The sequence below is a fragment of the Pinus tabuliformis genome, chromosome 2_1 (genome assembly GCF_031772625.1).
Source record: "Pinus tabuliformis cultivar Carrire ecotype Pingquan chromosome 2_1, CPIR1, whole genome shotgun sequence".
NCBI classification, from domain to species: domain Eukaryota; kingdom Viridiplantae; phylum Streptophyta; class Pinopsida; order Pinales; family Pinaceae; genus Pinus; species Pinus tabuliformis.
Window position 1 is genome coordinate 860616433 of NC_142299.1, and position 21909 is coordinate 860638341.

General features: G+C 40.4%; 1 protein-coding gene across 2 annotated transcripts in view; it reads right to left on the bottom strand.

Annotated features, from left to right (window-relative positions):
* Positions 1-21909, bottom strand: part of LOC149203395 (coiled-coil domain-containing protein SCD2-like) — a 405302-nt gene that overhangs the window by 253942 nt on the left and 129451 nt on the right. For both annotated transcript variants that reach the window (XR_016253953.1, XM_089403421.1), the window contains exons 6-7: positions 18200-18249; positions 18061-18088 (exon numbers count right to left, since the gene is read on the bottom strand). Coding sequence is in view for 1 of the 2 variants with exons in the window: in XM_089403421.1 (XP_089259547.1) it covers positions 18061-18088; positions 18200-18249 (78 nt within the window). In the remaining variant the exon portion in view is untranslated. The remainder of the gene's footprint in view (positions 1-18060; positions 18089-18199; positions 18250-21909) is intronic.

The window sequence follows — 21909 nt, forward strand, 5'->3', positions numbered from 1 at the left end:
TTGCAGCCTAAGTCCTCAGACTTACTGTTTACTGTTGCTGCCAGCCTACAATCAATTAGACCCTCCTATTCAGGCTTGCGGCCCTACTCCTAGGGTTGCAACTACCTAACCAAGCCTACGACCAACCTTAACCATCCTTTCAACATATCTCTTCCTTTACTTGTTGCAGCTCCTTGCTACCCTCGGCTCTCCTTCTCTAGTTGGTTGTGGCTCCTTGCTGAGTTGTCCACACAAGTGATGTCCCTTCTCACATGTCATTTAGCCTCTCCTTTAGCCTCTATATATACTTGTCCAAGGGGTGTGAAACCCCAAGAGTCATGTCCCTTGGCCTTGCTGGTAGACCTGAGCCTACATGACTCAAAATTAAATTATATTTATTAAATTCATTTTCTTGTGTTTCAAGCCTGCTCCTTTGGGTCCAAAACCCCAAACTCAAAACCACAAACCTCCCAAGGGCTTTTCCACTGGAAAATACCTTCTAAGATACCAAATTTCAACACTCCCTCTTAATGAGGAATGCATTTCCACCACTACCTGCAAGTGGCCCTTCCTCTGAACCTGATCCACAACCACATCCTTCTGGAGGACTTGGATCTTAGAAAGAACCATGCTCTTAGAGGCCTCCCACTTCAAAGCATCCAGTATTGTCATTTGAACCATGACTTTGCTTGTTCCTAGAAATCTCCAACTCCACGACGTTTCCTTGCATGGCCATGACTTCCTTGCATGGCCATGACTTCCTTGCATGTACCATGACTTTTCCTTACATGATCATGACTTTTCCTTAAATGGTCCATGACTTCCTTGCATGTACCATGACTTTTCCTTGCATGCATCGTGACTTCCTTGCATAGCCTACGTCTTTCCTTGCATGGCCTGGAAGACTCCACTTTATTGCTTGAACCTGAAGGTTAGACTTCCAATGGGCAACTAACTCTCCATCTAAGCCCGCTAACTACTTCTAAAGCCAGACTCCCTCTAAGCCTACACAACCTCCTCTTGACTCATTCTGCTTTCCCTCACAAAAAGTGTTGCACCTGAACTTGTGTCCTTTCAAGATCAGTCCCGAGTCATAGTTGAACACTTGGGTTAGTCCACTCTAGACCATAGCAACTCAACTTTGCAAGTGTCCTCATCCTCCTAGGTCAAACACCTCATATGCACATGGCTCCACTGTTAAATGTGCAACTCTGCAACCCAGTGAAGATACTATCTCACAATTAACATGCCGTTCACACAAAGCTGCCTCATCCATGCTAAAGCACTCATTGCTAAGGTATATAAGTTGTCTCTACTTACTTTGACAAGTCACAAAAGTCCATTAACGGTGTTGGCAATTCGCCACTCAACACATTGTTTTGCACCAAGTTCTCTAGTGATTCACCAAAACTACCACCCTATCTTGTCACCAAACCAGTGAAGAACTCATCTCCAACCTATTCTTTGTTGAACCTCAAGCTATCCAACATATCCATAGCTTGTTATTTGAACCTTCGACTCTATGTCTAGCCAACTCACTTGGCAACACTACTGCTTCTTACAACAATCTCATAGCTACCACCTAGAGTTGACACCTGTGCACACTCTGATCTAACTGCCCTTCAAAGTAGCTCTGATACCATGTTACAAATCCACACACCCCAGGTTTGGTCTATGCCTTAGCTAGGAACATAAACACACGAAATATGCCAACCTTTAAACAACTTTGCAGAGCGGAAAATAATAGCAATGAGATCAATATAGTACAAAAGAATTTATGCCCCAAAACTTGAAAACCTTAGGGCTCCCGTACCAAGGATCATGGCCCTTTATTATCCCTATACAATTGCTAAAATCAGGTCTATCCTTTCACTTGTACACCTAGGGTTGAGATCAAATCCCTTAGGCCTCCATTTGCCCAAAACAAAACTTGCAAAAATTAATTACTTGTTGTACATACTTGACTGTCCTCCTTGGCTATTATTTTCCTTTACAACTAACCCTTCTACAATCCTTTATTACAACTATCAACAATCGATGTTATGAGGCTACCCTTTGTCTCAAAAACCTACAACCACCTCTGGACTACATCCTGGTGACTTGGCAACTCTCCCGACATCCGCATCTCACCCCTTAGTTCTTGTTGTACCTTCAGCTAGCTTCCAAAGACCCAAACCACCTCAGACCAGCGCCTCGTCCCTGTTGTTGTAGCCCTCGTTCTACTGATTAAAGCCCTCATCCTTCTTGTTCAACAATCACAAGCCCTGCGACTACACCCCTGGGACCTTATTGCCTAAGTACACAAACTTATTGTTTACTACTGGGACTAGTGTCCAATAAATTTGACCCTTATGTTTAGGCATGCAACCCTGCTCCTAGGTTTATGTCTACCTAACCAAGCCTGCGGCCAGCCCTAACCATCCTTCAAACAGATCTCTTCCTTTGCTTGATGTTGCTCCTTGCTGAGCTCTCCACACAAGTGATGCACCTTCTTGTGACATAGCCTCTCCTTTGGCCTCTATATATACTTGTCCAAGTGGTGAGAAACCCCAAGAGTCATGTCCCTTGGCCTTGTTGGTCGACCTTAGCCTGCATGACTCAAAATTAAATTTGAAGTATTAAATTCATTTTCTTGGGTTTCAAGCCCACTCCTTTGGGTCCAAAACCCCAAACTCAAAATCACAAAGCCCCCAGGGGATTTTCCACTTGGAAATACCTTCTGAGCTACCAAATTTCAATAGCACAAGGTTCGTGCAATAGGCCAAGAGCGCAGCACCCGATGTGAGACAGATGGTGACAGGGATGCCCGAGTTCAAAGTAGAGCATGAAGGTGTATGTCTAGATGTGCCAAAGGAAAGCTCAAAAGGGGACCATTCCCCTCAAGCCATAGCAAGACCTCCGACATTTTGCAGTTGGTTCACTCCAACATATCAGGTATGATGCTCGTGAAATCTTTGGGAGGATATCTATATTATCTCACTTTTATAGATGATTATTCTTGCAAGACTTGGATATACTTCTTGAAAAAGAAGGATGAAGTGTTCACCTGGTTCCGTCACTTCAAAGCCTTGATCAAGAATCAAACCAAGAAGAGAATCAAGATTTTAAGGACTGATAATGGGACCGAGTATGAATCCAATGAGTTCCATGACTTCTACAAAGAAGTTGGCATTAAGAGGGAGACCACAACAACATACACTCCTGAGCAGAATGGTGTGGCTGAGAGGAAGAACCGTACGATTATGGAAGTTGTTCGTTCCATGCTCCATGATCAAAAAATTTCTATGGGCCGAAGCTGCGAACACCACCATATATGTTCAAAACTGATGCCCTCGATTAAAGAGGAAGTCTATGTGGAACAACCCGAGGGGTTTGAGTTTCATAATCGGGAATCTCATGTATGCAGGTTGAAGAAAGCTCCTTATGGGCTGAAGCAAGCGCCCCGAGCTTGGTATGAGAGGATCGATAGCTATTTGATGAAGCTGGGATTCACTAGGAGTGAAACCGATCCGGACCTTTACTTTAAGGTTGAAGATGATAAGCTTCTCATACTGGTGTTTTATGTTGATGACCTCTTTCTGACTGGTGCAGACCCTCTCATTCACAAATGCAAGAGGGAGTTGGCTTTCAAATTCGAGATGAAGGACGTAGGACTGACGCACTACTTCCTAGGGTTGGAGGTCTGGCAAAAGCCAGGAGAAATTTTCCTATCTCAAGGAAAATACGTGGTGAAGATATTGGAGAGATTTGGTATGGTGGACTATAAACCTGTGACTACCCCGATGGAGCTTAACTTCAAGAAGTTATGTGGTAGTGTTGCCGGACCTGCACTGGGAAATGCTTCTGAGTATCGTCAACTCATAGGAGCATTGATGGTCTTGTTGAACTCCCGTCCAGATATATGTTTTGCAGTCAACATGTTGAGCCAATATATGGTTGAGCCTCATTACTCACATTGGATTAGTGCCAAGAATCTTCTTAGATATCTTCGGGGTACAATCACTCATGGACTGAGATACACTGTCGGAGATGTGAAATTGCATGGTTATTCCGATGTTGATTGGGCAGGCAGTGTGGTGGACCGAAAGAGCACTTCCGGGTGTTGTTTCTCTTTGGGTTCTACTTCGATATCCTAGATGAGCAGGAAGCAGAAGTCGGTGGCTTTGAGCACCACTGAGGCTGAATACATTACTGCAAGTATGGCCAATTGTGAAGCTGTCTGGTTGCGAAAGCTCTTTAGTGAGCTGTTTGGTCATACGTTGGATACTACTATGATCCTCTGCGACAACCAGAGTGGGATTATTAGAGAATCTCGTATTTCATGATCGATCCAAGCATATCAACATCAAGTACCACTTTATCCGGGATATGGCACAACGAGGAGCGATAAGGCTCCATCATATTGGAACTGATGAGCAGGTCGTCAACATTCTAACAAAGCCCCTAGGAAAGGTCAAATTCTTGACATTCCGAGAACGACTAGGAGTCGTGGAGAGACCCTCTTATGAGGGTCCTATATGATTCATACATTGAGCTCTGGGAGCTCCGAGGGGCTTGGGGTACTTCTTGTAGCAATGAGCAACCATAGCGTGAGTGGTTCAGCCTTCCCCTAATGGTTTGCTATGGACAGGGTGAGTGGTTCAGCCTTCCCCTAGTGGTTTTCTATGTACAGGGTGAGTAGTTCAGCCTTCCCCTGTGATACCCCATCGCGACATGTAAGCAAGATGAGTGGTTCATCCTTCTCCTACTCAGACATCCTACCCATGCAGTCTGGGACTCATGGGAAGTATCTCTCATCTGGTCAATGAATAGGGAAATGAGGATAGGGACCATAGTAGTACCGATGGACACATCATGTATCTACCATACTCCCTATGCTAAGATGATATTGATCTGGGATCAATTGGAACTGACTTTTTGGGTCAATAAGACTGGTATGGACACTCTCTTTATTTGGAACTGATTTCAAATCAGTAAGAGTGGTATGATACACTCTCTTCATTGGGACTGACTTCGGGTCAGTAAGAGTGCTATTAGACACTCTCTTTTATCTGGGACTAACTTCAGGTTAGTAGAGGATGGTATGATACATTCTCGATCACTTCTTCTTCTTTATAGTTCAACAGCGCAGAGCATAGTGCAGAGCAGTGCATTTGATGGCAGAGATAATACCGACAGATAGATGGATTAGCAGATGGAGTTCTCCCTAGTTGAGAGGGATTGTTAAAATTGGCAACTAGGGCCAAACTCCATGTGGGTCACGTTATTTATGGCAGCTGATATTTTTCTTGGATTCCTCTCATCAAGAGGTGTAGTATTGATATAAAGATCATCCGATTTTGACATGTATTCATGGAGATATGAATTTATTTGTATTTCTTGATAATTTGTCAAGGTCAGCCGGCGAGCAAAACAGTGTTTTACACCCCCAACTTATCCTCGACGTGGCATATAAAAGGAGGAGACTTTGTGGCATTATTCCCATCATCTCATTCTTCTCTCTCCTAGTCTGACTGGGTATGCGTAAGAGGACCAGGGCACTCACACGTGGGAAGAAGGAAGGACGCAGGTCTGATATAGGGCAGCGTTGACTTGGGTTGACCATGGAGAAGCAGGGCTGAATTTTGACTGCGTTGACCAGCGAGGAGGTTAGTTTGACTGCGGTTTGGGTTGGGCAAGCTCTCCTAAGCTAGCCACATTTTTGGGCAGCAAAGCGTTGACCTGTTTGACCATACATTTGACCAACGTTGACTGTTGAGGGTTGACCACGGAGCTGCACCTGCGTTGACTGTTGTTTGACCATCATTCTTGGACTGTTTTGGGCTGCCTATCATTGCTGTTGGAGGCCAAGTTGACCAAGGTTGACTTGAGATCATTTCTGACCTGTTTGACCAGCTTTGACTTTGTTGGTTAGGGTTTTATTGTTGCTGTCATAAAATTACAGATTTGTGCAATTGTACTATCTCTCTCTCCGCTGAATTATTGAAGAATATAAGAAGAATTGGTCAAAGGTTTCCCCGCATTGGGGTTTCTCCCTGGCTGGTACCACATCTTGTGTACTCTTGTCTTGGCTTGTCTTCTATTGTTTACATTTATGTTCTATCTGCATTTTACTATCATGTTGATGTGATTGCAATTCTGGAAATTGATATTAGGCTAATAAGAAAATTTGAAGTAAATTGCTCTTAAGCATAGAACATAGCATAATTTAAGAAGTGTTTCTTCTTCTCTCTAGAGGCTCTCATTCTTGTGGGCAATTCGTTGTTATTCAAAGAGTTAACATTGTATCTTTCCATTACTCCCTGGGTAGCCCTCAAAGAGGCTCTAACCTCATTGTAACACTGTAATAATAAAATTTATGTTTTTTTTGTGGAAGCGTGGGCCTACCCATTGGCATCCCTATCTCTCCATTTTAGTGAGAGAATCTTTAGTGGATTGACTTGATTTTAATTTTTTCATTTTCTTTTACATCACATATGCATGCCCTAATTGGGAAGTAACACAAATTGCATTTATTATTTTTCAAGTTTGCTACATGCTTTAAGCTTGCATTACTTATCATTAGTGCTACAAGTTTCAAGTCTACATTTCCATTTGCAATGCAATCTACTCTTAATTTATGCAAGCACCTTTATTGTTCTTAACAAACTTGGATACATTTAGCTTGGCACTTGTCTAATATATTCATGCTTTATTGTTATATTTCCATTTTGAGTATATTTTGAAGCATTGTGTATTGGACAAATTTACTTTTCAAAACAACCACTTACTTTCATGTCAAGCTAGTCATATTTTTCTCAAGTTAAAGTTCTTTTTGTGGCCACACATCTCAAGTTTATCTTTCAAAGCATTTGCGATTTACATTGAAAAAATTTATACGCTTCAATTGTTTTAGTTTGTCATTGGTTCATCATCTATCTTTAACCAACTCACAATTTTTCATGAAGTTTATGCATCTTGTGTTTACTTGATCAATTATAGAAGTGATCTTGTGGAGCATATTTAATTGAAGCAATTTCTATCTCTTACATAGCACTTACAATCTCACTTGCATATCATATTAGGCATTCTAATTTAGTTTCAGTTTAAAATTAACCTCCAAGCATAAGCTTGGTTGATAGAATCATTGGAAAAATACTTTCTTGGAAAGTTCTTCCAATTGGTACGAAGTAAGGTAAAAGCATGTGACCCTGCAGTTATGAATTGTTTGTCCCCCTATAGGAACGAAGGCACACGTTGGCTGGCAAGACTCAGGGAACGGGTATCGTTAATGACACCACTGTGTCATCGCCCCCTCTTTTTTACAGTCACCCCAATTTTTACCCTTTGGTAAGAGCTCAAAAAGAGGATCCCTCACCTAGATTAGGCATTTAGATTAACATCAACCATAATAATTGCATCCAATTTTAGTTTTAGTGCATTTCATATTACCACATCTTATTGTTTTACTTGCGAAATACCATTAAACTTGCCATTTATGAATGTGTTGAATTGAATACTTTGTTTTGGCAAGTATCATCTCATTCTATATTTTGCAGGTAGAATTCTAATCAGTTGCCTTTGCAAGATATTCTTCCCTTGTATGCTTGGATTAACAGAAGATCATATATGTTGAAAGCATCTTTATATCTTGTATTGATTATTTTAATGTGCTAACATCTTTTGTTTCATTTTCAGATTGCTTGTGCTTCCATTTGAAAGCATTTCATCTATTTTCAGCAAGTATCTTTCATTTTTAGCAATATTTTGAAGGCATTGGTTTTACATATGCTTATTACTATCTCATGTGTTGATGATTATTAAAGTTGATTTTGGTTCACATTGCTCATATTATATTTGCTTGTAATCTCAAAAGTAGTCTGTTTCACTTTAAAATCTCCTAGAAACCTCATATTTTTTAACTTAGTTTTCCATTTAGGGACCACCCCCCTTAACTAACCTAGGAGATAGTTTAAACGGCGAGAGTAGAGAATAGGTGACAACCCCTTCTCTTTAATTTTCCACCAACCACACCTTGTGCGGTTAAGGGACTTTCTCACTAACTGGTAGGTGTGTGTGACGGGTGGCAACATATCCCAACCTCAATGACTGAGAAACTACTACATCTTAAATGGGTATTGAAAAAGCATAAAGCAAGCTTGGGCTCTTAAGTGATGTGCCAAATATAGATAAATCATTAAAGTAAAAGGCACACCAAAGCAATGGAAAAAGGAGGCCAACGAAACGATTAAATCATGCCACCACAACTGCTCCCTCCTTAAATCGTTACACTCTAGATGTTGGACCCCCATTAGCTGGTCTCATGGCTATGGCATCTTCCTTGAAGTCTCCTCTCCCACTCCATGACCACCATATCACACACAACTATGTATTGATGGGTATATCAAAGACATGTCATTACCCTTGGGGGCCAAAAACACTTAATAGCAATGTTCCACCAAGGTTCCGGGACGAGGGGGCGAGGGAGCGAGGGGGCGCGGGAGCGGCCTATGCAAAAGCTCCCTACCATTTTTTAGGAAACGTGGGGGAGCGTCAGGGTCTTAAAAATTTATAAATATAAAATATAATTTATTAATTGAGTCCACTATGACAATTTGGTTTGAATTGAAAAGCTGCAAAGCATGATCATTGATATGAATATCATTTGACATTATCCAAATTTATAATATCATATAAAATAATAAATTTAAAATTCTAATTCAGCTTGGTCAAATTCTAATTTAGATTTTGGTCAGACAAAGGGAGAGCTTCAACTTGATAAGGTAGCCACTGAATTCTGTGAAAAGGTAAATGAACAGATCAAGAACACTGCATTGGCAGTAGAAGGGGCAACTACAATGGGTTGTCCAGCTGTATTGGATCCAACAGCTAGAAAGTTTGTTATATTATATATAATATAGACAGTACACCATATGCTGAAAGAAGAGTTTTAGTTCCAGGAGAGATGAGAAGATCACATCAAAGAGTTTCTGACAGTTTACTATCAAATGACATTGACTGCAGGATGACCATCTGCGAACCAACTTGGGTGACCAACGATGGCATGGATAATTTGTCTACCTTATTAGAGCAATGCCATGCAGTTCAAACTTCAAACTAGCAGTGTATTTCAGGGGTGAAAATAATTTTCAGACCTGAGAATTCAAGCTGAGCAATTGTGCTCTGTGTAAATTTTCTAATTGTATAAATTCATATATAACAACAGTTCCTGAGATTTCTTGCTGCCCATAGTATTTTGTCATGCTTGCAGTAAATGCATGTTAGTCTATAGTCCACCCAATTATTTCCCACATGACATAGGTGCTGCTTCCATAGTTTGTATGTCAAATGTCATGCAAATTAAAAACAAAAACTGAATGTCTCATATTCTTTGCCTGTCACTCCAGTTATCTCCCCACTGTAATCCAGCCATCACTTGAGAAAAAAAGGAGAAGTTTTAAAAGGGAAAATTCATGTATGTGCTATATAGTCCAGCAAATTTCCATGATACCGACCCTCTAAAATAACGCTTGTTGAAACCAAAAGACAACACAAGACGTTATCCCCATACAGAACATGAGTAGCTTTGTACCACTTTAGGTCTATTAAATCATAAACTATAAGCAAGGCCATTTTTTTGGGAGCGTGGGGAAACGTCCCCTCAGGGAAGGGAAATGTTTCCCTGGCACGTCCCCCTGAGTTTCCTCCATTTTGGGAGCGTGGGGAAACGTCCCCTACTCGTCCCCAAGTCCCCGGAGCGCAGGGGAGCGAGGAAACTAGACCCCTAAGGGAGGGGGCGAGTCCCCGTGGAACACTGCTTAATAGGGTTGTTTGCCCAATCATCCCTAACATGAGTGAGATAACTTGTTTACAAGTCCTAATCTAGTTAGACATTTGAAGGTGAGCTTAGATATGGTCAATTACGATACTTTAAGGGTTTTATGTTCCCAATGAAGTTGATCTCACTTGATCTTAAGAAATTTTGTTCAGGTTTTTTCACACATGCAACAGAGATCACTTAAGATAGCTTGACTCCTCTGCAGCAACTTCCAAGGGGTACTTTGCTTCGTTCTAAGAGCAGATATAACTTTGTGGCCCCAACATTGCCCCTCCAGCTATGAGTGTTGGGCCTAGAGCAAATTCCACATGTCTCTGCACCTCTTGATGTGCCTATAGATGCTAAAATGTTGAGCTAGAAAGCTTGGGTGTTCAACTATTTGATGATATGCCCAAATAGACCTAGAAAACCCCCATGTTGGCCTTGACCCTACTTGATAGATGATGCCTTGTTCTAGAGCCCAGATGAAAATGGCCATCACTGAGATGACTTGGGAGGGATAGCACATCCTTATTTGATGTCAATGCTTGCCCTAGATGGCGCCACATCACTCCAACATGCACGAGAACGGTGATGTAGGTCTCATTTGGCAAAATTTCATGGTGAAGTAGGTGCCTTTTAGAGATGTAGACATGCACTTTGAAGTTTTCTTGGAGTGAAGAGAATGTGAAAAATCGATTACCCGATTCCTTACTGCAACAACTAATTAGATTTCTCCTACTTGTTAATTTCTAAATCAAGTTATTTACAGCGTTATACAGTAAACATCGAAATATAACCTATTGCAACCTTCACAACATAAAATATTGTGGAAACAAGTACTGAGCAAGAAGGAAATAGCACACACACAATTGACACTGTTGTTTTTGGGCAATGTCCCCGGAAAAACCCAATGTGGGAAAACCGGTGTAGTAGCTAAGGGTTTTAATTATTATGCGGTAGTTTCTGAATACAATCTTTGGATGCCTTACTGGCTATCCGATACAGAGAATCTGACTGGCAAAGAATTAGTGAGAAATACCTCACACTATCACTGGAGATCCGACACTGATCCAGCCACTGAATGGCTAGCCCCAAGTTGCCTCTGCGCAATCACTACGTTACTCTGCGTCACAACTGATAGGGACTGCGTCACTCCCTCTGGCTGATCGATCTGCTGGTTGGATGCTCTATCCTCTGGCCCTCCAGTCTCACACCCCAGTTCCTGGCACTAGATTTGATCTGCTCCTCAGCAAATTTGTGAATCTCCTCAAGGCCTCTGCATTGCCTCATCATGGCTCTACACTGCCTCTTCTGGATCTTTCTCTGCCTCCTCTGAAATGTATCCCCGAATCAGGAAACTCTTCAACCGTAAAACTATCCCTGTCCCTCACTGCAAGAAATCTCCTCAATGACTTCTCCTGCAACTGTTGCGCTGCTCTCTTGATAAATCGATCTCTTGATCTCACTCGATGTGCCTTTCCAAATGCCCATCAAGCCTCTTCTTATAATCTTCTCGTTGATCAATCAACGGCCCAGATTAGATTCTAATCAATGGCTCAAATCATCTTGGCTTGATCTTCATCTTCTTCTAGAAGATTCATAACCAGATTAATTAATACACTTTAATTATTTTAATTTCGTAGGTTTAGACTTGGGCCACCATTAAAAATAATTAATAATTTTAATTAAACCTCCTCCAAATGGAATTTTCCAAAACTATTTCTGGGTATTGTGGAATGTATGTGTCCTAGCCTCCCTACAAAATCTTGAGGCTAGAGCACATCCAATGCTACCAGAAATCAAAACTCCCTCTTAGCGAGGAAAGTGCTCTAGCGCTGCAACCAACTAAAGCATCACTATGACTTTGCACCATCTCCTATTGCGTTGCTGATGTCTGGCTCTACAGCGCAACTCTGTTTGTTGCATATGTGTTGTTGTTGGCCCTGTTGAACTGTTGCCAACATTGCATCTGCACTGCAACCCTCTCTTCATCTGTTGTTGCTGCAACTGCAACATCTACAACAGAAAAGCATCCAAAATACTGAACCAACTGTGTTCAGTATGATGCATTCGTCATCCGAGTTCTGACTGTTGCTAGTCTCTGCGTTGTCACTGAAGCCTCTGCACTGCTACCAACTCTGCTTTGCGTTGCTCAGTCTCAGACCGCTACTAGCTACTACATCTGTCACTCTGGCACCTGACAACACCAAATGCCACTGGTCCATCTTGCTACTACTGGCTATGGGCTCCCATTGCAAGGTCTTGATCCATGAGGTGGACTCCTCAAGGATCCTTCCCATCATGTAGCTCTCTGGGGCTACACCTCTAGATCACCCTACCTCACCCCTGGAGGCATCTCAGCAATCATGGCAACCTCTTGCTCCAGCCTAGAGGAAAACCTGTCAATATCTACGGATGCAACTTGTTGATCTTGTTTCTCCTCCTTATCCTCTTTCTGAGGACACTAAATGTTGTAGTGGCTCATCTCGCCACACCTGAAGCACTTGATCTTCAAGATGTCCTTCCTCCTACGCTGCCCCTTTGATGCAAGGGCCACGTCCTCCTCTTCCTTAACAGACTTCGTCCCACTACTGCGACTGCCACTGATTGTGGCCTTCACCAGGTCACGCCTCATCTCCTCCTACTGCAGATTAGCCCATACACGTTCCCAATTTGGCAGGTGTTCTCTGCCCTAGATGCTCTCGACAAACACTTGCCAATCTTCAAAAACGTTATTCAGCGCTAATCAAACAAACTTTGTAGGTTGGGGCCTTGACCCTACTGAAGCCAGCTCATCTCGGACTTCCTGAAGCCTCTTACGGAAGAGGTCTATTCGCTCCCCTTTCTGCATCCTCGTGCATCTCAACCTCTCCTCAAAGTACATCTTTTGCTGCTCGAAAGAACCTTCATATAGCATGGCTAAGGCTTCCCACATCTGTCGGGCAGTGTCCTTGCCGACTATATGGGATACCACATGATCTCGAACTCCATTGAGAATGATCCTCTTAGAATTTACCATATCAGCCTTGTACTTCTTGAGTGGATTTGCATCGGCGGGCACAACTACCACATTATTGACATACATCTTGAGATCATGCTCATCTAGAAGGCAAGAGATCCTAGCCTTCCAGATCATATAGTTGGAGGTTTCGTCCAACCGATCTTGATCTCTCAATCCTGTTGCTGCCATTTCTCCTGAAAAAATCGAACTGCTCCCTCTTCTCCTTTGTGCAGTTGCTGCCCAGCTATTCGCACTCCCTTCTAGAGTGAGAAATCCTGCACACAACTATTGTTGCTCTGCTTGGAAAATTCGGACTTCTTGGCTAGAAGTTCTGAGGAAGAAATTCCCTCAGTGTGCCTTCTTCTTTTTATGACACTTTTCTGCCCCAACAATTGCTACAAAAAACCTATGTCCCACCTCAAAACTCCTCTTCATTGAAGTTGATGCCGCTGCTGCACTGCTCCCTCTACCGCTGACAAATCTCGATCTGCAAAATCTCTCTTTGTTGAATCACTCAGAGAGAGATTTTTCCTTGAGAATCTTGTTCTCCTGGCACTAGACAACACAATCCTAGAGATTTGATCTGTTGCCTACGCAGCTCTTCGATATCCCTCTTCAGCTCAACATTGGGCTCTTCTGGCTCTGACTCCTGCTTCACCTGCGTTGTGATACCATGTGAAAAATCAGTTACTCGATTCCCTACTGCAGCTACTAATTAGATTACTCCTACTTGTAAATTTTTTAATCAAGTTATTTACAGTGTTACACAGCAAGCATCGAAATAAAATCTATTGCAGCATTCACAACATAAAATACTATGGAAACAAGTACTGAGCAAGAAGGAAATAGCACACACACAATTGACACTATTGTTTTTAGACAATGTCCCTAGAAAAACCCATTATGGAAAAATCGATGCAACAGTTGAGGGTTTTAATTATTATGTAGTAGTTTTTGAATATAATCTTTGGATGCCTTACTGGCTATCCAATACAGAGAATCTGACTCGCAGAGAATTAGCGAGAGGTACCTCACACTATCACTGGAGATCCGACACTGATCCAACCACTGAATGGCTAGCCCCAAACTGCCTCTGCGTAATCATTGCGTTGCTCTGCATCACAAATGATAGTTACCGCGTCACTCCCTCTAGACGATCGATCTGCTGGTTGGATGCTCTATCCTCTGGCCCTCTAGTCTCACAACCTGGTTCCTGGCACTGGATCTAATCTGCTCCTCAACAAATTTGTGAATCTCCTCAAGGCCTCTGCATTGCCTCAGTGTGGCTCTATGTTGCCTCTTCTGGATCTCTCTCTGCCTCCTCCGAAATGTATCCCCAGATCAGGAAACTCTTCAACCAGAAAATTATCCCTATCCCTCACTGCAAGAAATCTCCTCGATGACTTCTCCTGCAAGTGTTGTGTTGCTCTCTTGAGAAATCGATCTCTTGATCTCACTCGATGTGTCTTTCCAAATGCCCATCAAAACTCTTCTTATAATCTTCTCGTTGATTAATCAATGGCCTAGATTAGATTCTAATCAATGGCTCAGATCATCTTGGTTGGGTCTTCGCCTTCTTCTAGAAGATTCATACCCAGATTAATTAATACCCTTTAATTATTTTAATTTCCTAAGTTTAGACTTAGGCCTCCATTAAAAAAAATTAATTTCCCAAAACAATTTCCTGGTATTGTGGAATGCATGTGCCCTAGCCTCCCTACAAAATCTTAAGGCTAGAGCACATTTGATACTACCAGAAATCAACAGAGAACTCTTGGACCATTGCCTCTCTTGATGCATTATTACTTATCTTGGAGGATTATGTCGTGGTGGAGATCATTCTTTTCCCACATGTGTGGTTTATTTTTGGCATATTGTTATGTTTTAGAGCTATCTCAAGATTGGCTTGTGACCACCAACCTAGTTGAACACTCAAACAAATTTTCTTTAGAGCTTTTGCTTGTAAAGTTAGTGAAGTGAGACTTTGTTACCCTCGTATAAATAGGAGGGAGTCTCACTTACTTATTCATGATCATCATTCATCACACTTTTCCTTCTTTAGAAGCACGCACGAGCTCGTCTTCTTTTTTACTTGGGAACAATGTAAATTTATGAGTGAATTATCTATTAAGGAGGATTTTTGCATGAAGAGACTTTCTTTGGGATTGTTTGAAGAGACTCTTGTGGAATTTTGTAAGTTTAATTTCAATCTTCTTTCATTTGTGCATGATATCCAAGTGAATTAGGGGTGCTACATGTGCCATGTTAAAATTGCAATATTTGTTTCGATTCTCGAAATCTTGATTCTTCATGCCACGAGAAATGTTTTCTATGAATCCGTCAGTAGAACTCTAACATGTGCATCTCCTAAACTTAAAATCTCCCATCTAAGGAAGTTGTTAGGGTTTGTAATAAGAGACTCTTGCTCTCTCACCCTCTTCATCAAGGTCATCTTCATTGAATTTTCCCTAAAAGACTCCCTTTCCCAATTATATCAACTTTCAAGGCATTAGTCTAGTAGATGTTGATCAATGTTTTCTCTAAACTATTTTCTCTCTCTTCTTTCTAATTTCTAGGTATCTAGGTCTAGGGTTTTCTTCAAATTGTGCTATATAGTAATTTAATTTGATGTGTTGTTGTCATCCTAATAGGGATCGCATTTAATAACTTGAAAAAAGGCAAAATCTAGCATTAATTGCATGGTTATAACCTATAATTAGAGCTGATGCCATCCCATGCTGTTTTATGCATGTTTCAGCCATAAAAACTCTCTTGCATACCCTAAAACTTACTTACCTAATTGATAGCCTTGTCCTTTATTGATCTACCCTTGGAAGGCTATTTCCTCAAGCTGTTATATGACATTGCATGCCATATCATTGAATATCTCTCAAATTCTAACTTATAAAAGCTCATTAATCTATTTAAGAGACCTAGGGATAGAGTAGTTAAACTCTGGTAAAGATTATCTTAGCCTTCTAGGCTCCGCCAGTAAATTATCCCAATCATTAGACCTTGTATCACCTTAAGCCCTTCTTGTTGGATATCCTTTAGGTGATCTATATAGGTAAGCCTCCCTTCTGGGATTCAATTCACCACTAAACAGCTAGAGAAGGGCTACTGAAGTAACAGTGGTGGTTGATCTCTTGTTGCCATAATGTCAATTTTGCCTACTGAGGCTTTGCACTAGGCCTGCTAGATTTTGCAGTAACAATACCGCACATGGCATACAGTAGCAGCCATACAACAAATCATATGGGCCATAATTTTGTGCTGTTGTTTTTCCCTTTCCTGTGCAGGCCATACTCCTCTTCAGCAGGCCATAAAAATCTGTTTTGGTTGATATGTTTGACCATACAGTTGCTTGTTTAGCAGGCCGTGGAAGTTACCTTGAAAGCTTTGATCTAAGGAATGAGAAGTTGATTTGCAGCAAAAAACATCTATGTATGTGTGTTTTATTTACGCTTCACAATTGACTTGTTATGCTATTGTGTGACTGATACTATGTTCAAAAAATTAGATTTCAGCAATTAAATAAATTCAATTTGATTTCATTGCTATGAGATCATTTGGACATCACTCGTCTAAAGTTGGAAATTTTAACAGTTCCATGGTTATTTCTTCTGATTTTTTTACTTTTTTTTTCAATATCTGATTTGTTCTTCAAATTTGCAAGGATATACTCTTTCTTCAATAAAGTTTCTTAACTTTAATGGCTAGAGGCCACTTTCTGGTCACCGCTCTGGAATCAGAGAAACTTCAAAAATTTGGGTGTGGCTATGATACCAAATGAAATGAGCAATAGCTCATTTACTGAGGAATATCCGGCATAATAAGGACAAATAGTTTAAATCCAAATAGAACAAATAATTATATATCTAAAAGTTGAATAAAGTAGATGATGATCGATGCAACAACACATGAAAGTATACTTATACACATTAGCTGGTCACGTCGGTTGATGAGTCATATCCCTTAGTTAGGTCATGTCCTTTACTTAATATGTGTCACTTAATTAATCATTATCACTATTATTTATTTAGGTCATGTCCTTTACTTAAGATGTGTCACTTAATTAATCATTATCACTATTATTTATTTATTATTTATTTTCGTTACATGAAGAATGTTTAAATGACTTCTATTATTAATAATCCAAAATATTGAATATGTTTGCCCAAATATAAATGCTTTTATGCATAATAATGTTCTAACTTCTGCCGGATCATTGTGAATTTCATAAGACAGGTAATTGTAAAAAGATAAAATTTGCTATAAATGAGACTAGCTACAGATGATCCATCGATTTGCCTAATGTACAACCATCACCATGCACAAAGTGATAACTTATCCTAACTAGTACCCTTAAAAACATTTATATCTATTAGCCTTTCAATATTGCTTTGTATATACATGCACAAGCATTGAACATTGAAAATTAATTTCCTGTGAAATTTAGAAAGTATAACTTTTAAACTTGGCATGGTCCATCATCCTTTTGATCAAATATTAAAGAACTTTCTTTAATATATAGTTTTGTCCCCAAAGGTCCTTGTAATGTTCGGGTCTTCAATCCTAATGTTGGGGACCTTGATATAATAAGGTTAGTCCTGTTTCCTCCTGCCATCGGCATTTATTATTGTAGATAAAATAATTAATAAAATATTCCATAGTGCAATCCATATATAATACCATTTTATACATTAAGTCAGGCATTGAGGTTTTGTATTTCTGAAGCTTCTTGTATCTGCTTCTATTTGCTTTAGTAGTAGTAAGCTGTTAGTTTATCATCTCATTGTCATCACCATTTGGTCCGCTCCTTGATCCCAATGTTCATCTCCTTTCTCTTTCCTGATGTAGTTTATCAGCATTTAGATTTCATTGACTTTGATATTTCATTCATGGGCTTGAAGAAATGCTGTCACCTATTACCATGTCAGCATTTGACTCTAGAGTCTATGACAGTAATGCAATGAATGTTTCTCCCTTTGCCACTACACCATCCCACTTTGTCATATTGTTAATCTAGATCTATAAATTTCGAATTTGTAACGAAGAAAGATCTCATCTAAAATTAAAAGAGTTTGTTGCAAAAGACTTTGTTATAAAAATCCTCTTATGTAAGAGTTAACTTAGAAGCTTAAACTTGATATTATCTCTTTAACCCATGCCCTAAAAAGCCAATGTATCACACAGCGCACAAAAAAATGAGCAACACGTTACCTTGACCTCATACACCAGTAATTTCTTAAATTAAAATTTAAGAGAAATGCATGCTTACCTCCCTCTGACGCAATGCTGCCTCCTTTCTGAAAGATATAATATCTAAATCAATCTTCCACACATCTTTATCATTTTCTGAACCATATACAGAAAGAGATAACTGTTCAAAATATGCAGTTTAAGTAGGAAAAGTTTACCTGTTTAATAAGCGTGCCTCCAATGAAATGCCTTCTCCGAGGGATGCAACCTGACAAAGAAACCATATCTTGCATAAATTTGTAGTCATGCTATGATTACAATTTGACAAGGAGCAAATATAACTCTATCAGCTATGTCAATGATGTTGCATGAAATGCATGCATACAAATAGAAGCAAATCCACAAAAATTTCAAATAAACAAATTATAATTTCTGATATCAGATTACTTTCCAAACAAGCTCCAACACCATTGCATATCCCACATCTTTTAGATGTAACAAAACTCTATATATGTACAGGCATGCATCTGATTCTCACAAACACCCGACAGTATCTAACATACTAATGGACTGGGCCAGAGAAATTAGATTCCTGTCTGATCTACAATAGTTTGCAAACTACTCCCAAATAGAGCTGAACCTAAATCAAATTCCCTGAAAATGTGTTAACCGCAAAACAATTATTAGGCCTAATAACAAAGGAAGTATACTTGCCATGTTTTGAACCATTAGTTAGTAACTGCACTAAACTTAACTTAGCATCTAACACATACCTAAAATGATTGTGTAGTAGGCTAAAACAATGTGGATGATGATACAGACTACAGATTCTTGAAGTCAGAGTGTATGAGGCAAACAGTTATACGTATATTGATATAACTAAACCCAGCATGCAAAAGAATTGTGCAGGGTTATTAACAAGCCTTGGGAATTTCGCAATACTACGAACCATATTGGGAACATATGCTTAGGAGATCCTGACTTATATTCAGCGAAGATAATCATCTCCAACTTCTCAAATCTCAAAATCATTGGCTATGATTCATCAAAGCAACCTCACACATAATAGCTTACAAACTTCATTGTTGTCATGACTTAACTACTTCCCATAAATATTGACAAAATTAAACAAATTGATCAGTACACTGGGCAAACTCTTAATAGCATAACTCCAATGCTTTCAATATTTTAGCTTAGAGCTGCCATCTCCAGTACACGGCACATGTTGTGAAAACACCACCCTGATGTGGATGGATAAATTTTTTTTGTATGATTGCATGCACATCGCACATGCTATGACAATACCTCCTTGATGTGGATCGATAAATTATTTTTTGTTTGGTTGCATTTGTGACAATTTTTAATAACAAAAGGTCTCATAAAACTGTCTTAGGACCCATCGGAACTGTTACCACTCAAACTAGCAACAGTCCTAGCACCGGATCCTATAGAGCAGCTACTATGTCAAGGGCAACAATGGAGCGATTGCCCATTGTCACCTCAGCTAAGGCTCCCTGCTCTTTACGGACTTTCACCGATGGGAGGAGGCCTGGTACATATTCACAAGAGAGACTCGATTATATGGCTTTCTTGCTTGGAAAGCAAGGTGATAGGCTCTCTAGGAAGGTCTAAGAAGATTCTCAAGGCTAAGGGTTTGGAAATGTAACTTGTAAAGATGATTCCTAGGCCTAGAAATTCTTATGGAAACTTGGTCTATATGTGATCTTTGCGGAGTTGGAGTTGTAAAGTTGTGAGACCACACGGGAGCAAGTGGCCCCAGAATTAGGTCATGGAAGTCGAATTGATCAATCAAGGAGGGCCTTGGCCTAATTGTGGAAGGGAAGAGGATCAACAGACAAATCTTCTTAGGATAGAATACAATGATCCAAATGAGGTCACTAGCCAAGGGAAACCTAGGGCAAGAAACAATCCTTGGGCTAGGGCTTGCAATATCTTGAGCTCCCACCGCCAGAATTTCGTGAAATTTTGAGGGCCTCTAGAGGAAACCCTAGCGAAGTAATAGACAAAAGATTGAGACTTTTGATGCCTAGAACGTGAGATAAGTGATGCCCTAGATGACCTATGGAAGCTAGGCCTAGAAAGAGGAGAGGTAAGAGAAATATGTGTTTAAAGTGACCACCTATGCAAGGACAGGTGACTTATCCATTGGGAGAGATGGAGTTAGGAGAATTTATGGTTTGGAAGATGTTTACCCAATCAAGGAGGTCTTCAAGCAGCTTCGCATGGCATTAGGGTATGAGAGCAACTACTTGAGATCTTTATACTTCGATATGCAATAATTGATGACTTGTCAAGATGTATTTCAACAAAATAATCTCTAGGAACATTCACCCATTCATACATGGCCCATGCAATGATGCAACGCTACAAAAGATCAATATTTCCACAATTTCGCAAAGTAAAGCAATAAATTTCATACTTGTATAGCGAAAACCCCAACAACATTCATGTGACAGTACATAACAAGAATAAGCAAGAAAATATTACTTACATGTACAAAAGAGTATATCCAATCATCATGTTATGCCAATAATGAAGCTCCAAGACAAGAGAAATAGATCCAAACATCAAAATTCATCCATAACATCCAAACTCATCCTCCAAAAGGGAATGTGAAATTCTCAAGAGCTACTAAATCCAATTCCAAGTGATGATGATCAAAAAGAATCACCTCATTCTATTTATACAATCACTAATGAGTTCAATTTGCCTAATTTGGCCTATTTAAGCCCCCAAATAATAAAATATTGTGCAATAATAACATCCCTTGGTGACAAGCCCACCAAGATAGCTCAATAACATAATAATAAGCCTCTCAAAAAGGTAGAATGATCAATAAAGTGAGTCGTTGGGCCTTTGAGGAGGCCTAATGAAGTCCTGAGTGTGCCATGATGTGGAAATGGACCTCAAACATAGTGGACAAGTGGTTGGCCCCTTGTTTCCAAACAAATCCATGTGGTGTCCCCAAGTGGGTGTGAGGGGCACAAGGGCATCCTCATGGGTCTCCAAGAGGATCGAAAATGCATGTAAACCATCTGTGAGGGCTTGGAAGATGTCATAAGCCCTCATCTGAACCCCAGATCATTTGCCAAGTGTATGGTGCAAGTGTAGAGCCAGTTGGGCATGGTGAACCAAGTGCATCATCCTTATCCAAAAGGTGGAACAGGAGCAATCAATGAGTGTTGTTGAGGATCCATGAAGTACACTCTTCTATGATGAAGGTCCATGGCTCTCAACACTCACCATACAAGTACTAATGTGACCCTCTAGAGGGCTAGGACCCCATATAGGGAGACCAAGCCCCAAATGGAGACCCACCCGCAATCTTGCATAAGATCCAATGTGTCCCCTTGCCCTCCAGTACAACGAATCATTAGAATAATCTAGTAAAAGAGCTTACAAGTCATGGGATCAATGGGGGATTTCAGGGTGGCATGCCCTTCCATAGAGGGCTTTGGCATTTTGGCATGTACAAGCGTCTCCAAGCTCAATAGGGGGTTAATAAACAACCCTAATAGGTGGATTCAACCTTTAAAGGGGGTGACATGTCCATGGTACATCCCTCAAACGGTAGGTGGCAAATGATATGATAATAGAACGTTGTGGGGATCAAGGGAATCATCCAGACCACATGTCATGGTACAAGAGTAACTATAATAAGGGAAGCCCACACCTAGGTATAAGAGTGTCAGAGGGAGCAAATTGTGGTACATTAGTTACACCGCCTTTGTTTTTCCACCCTTCTTCATATGCCTTTTGACTTTGATTGATTTTTCTTCATAACTGCTTTGGGTTCTAGGGGATGAGAGAATGTTGTGTAATATATAGCAATGGATACCCCCTTAAGGTGGGGCAATTCATCGCCCAACAAGGGTTGGGACAATCATGGGTTCCTTAATGATGGAGG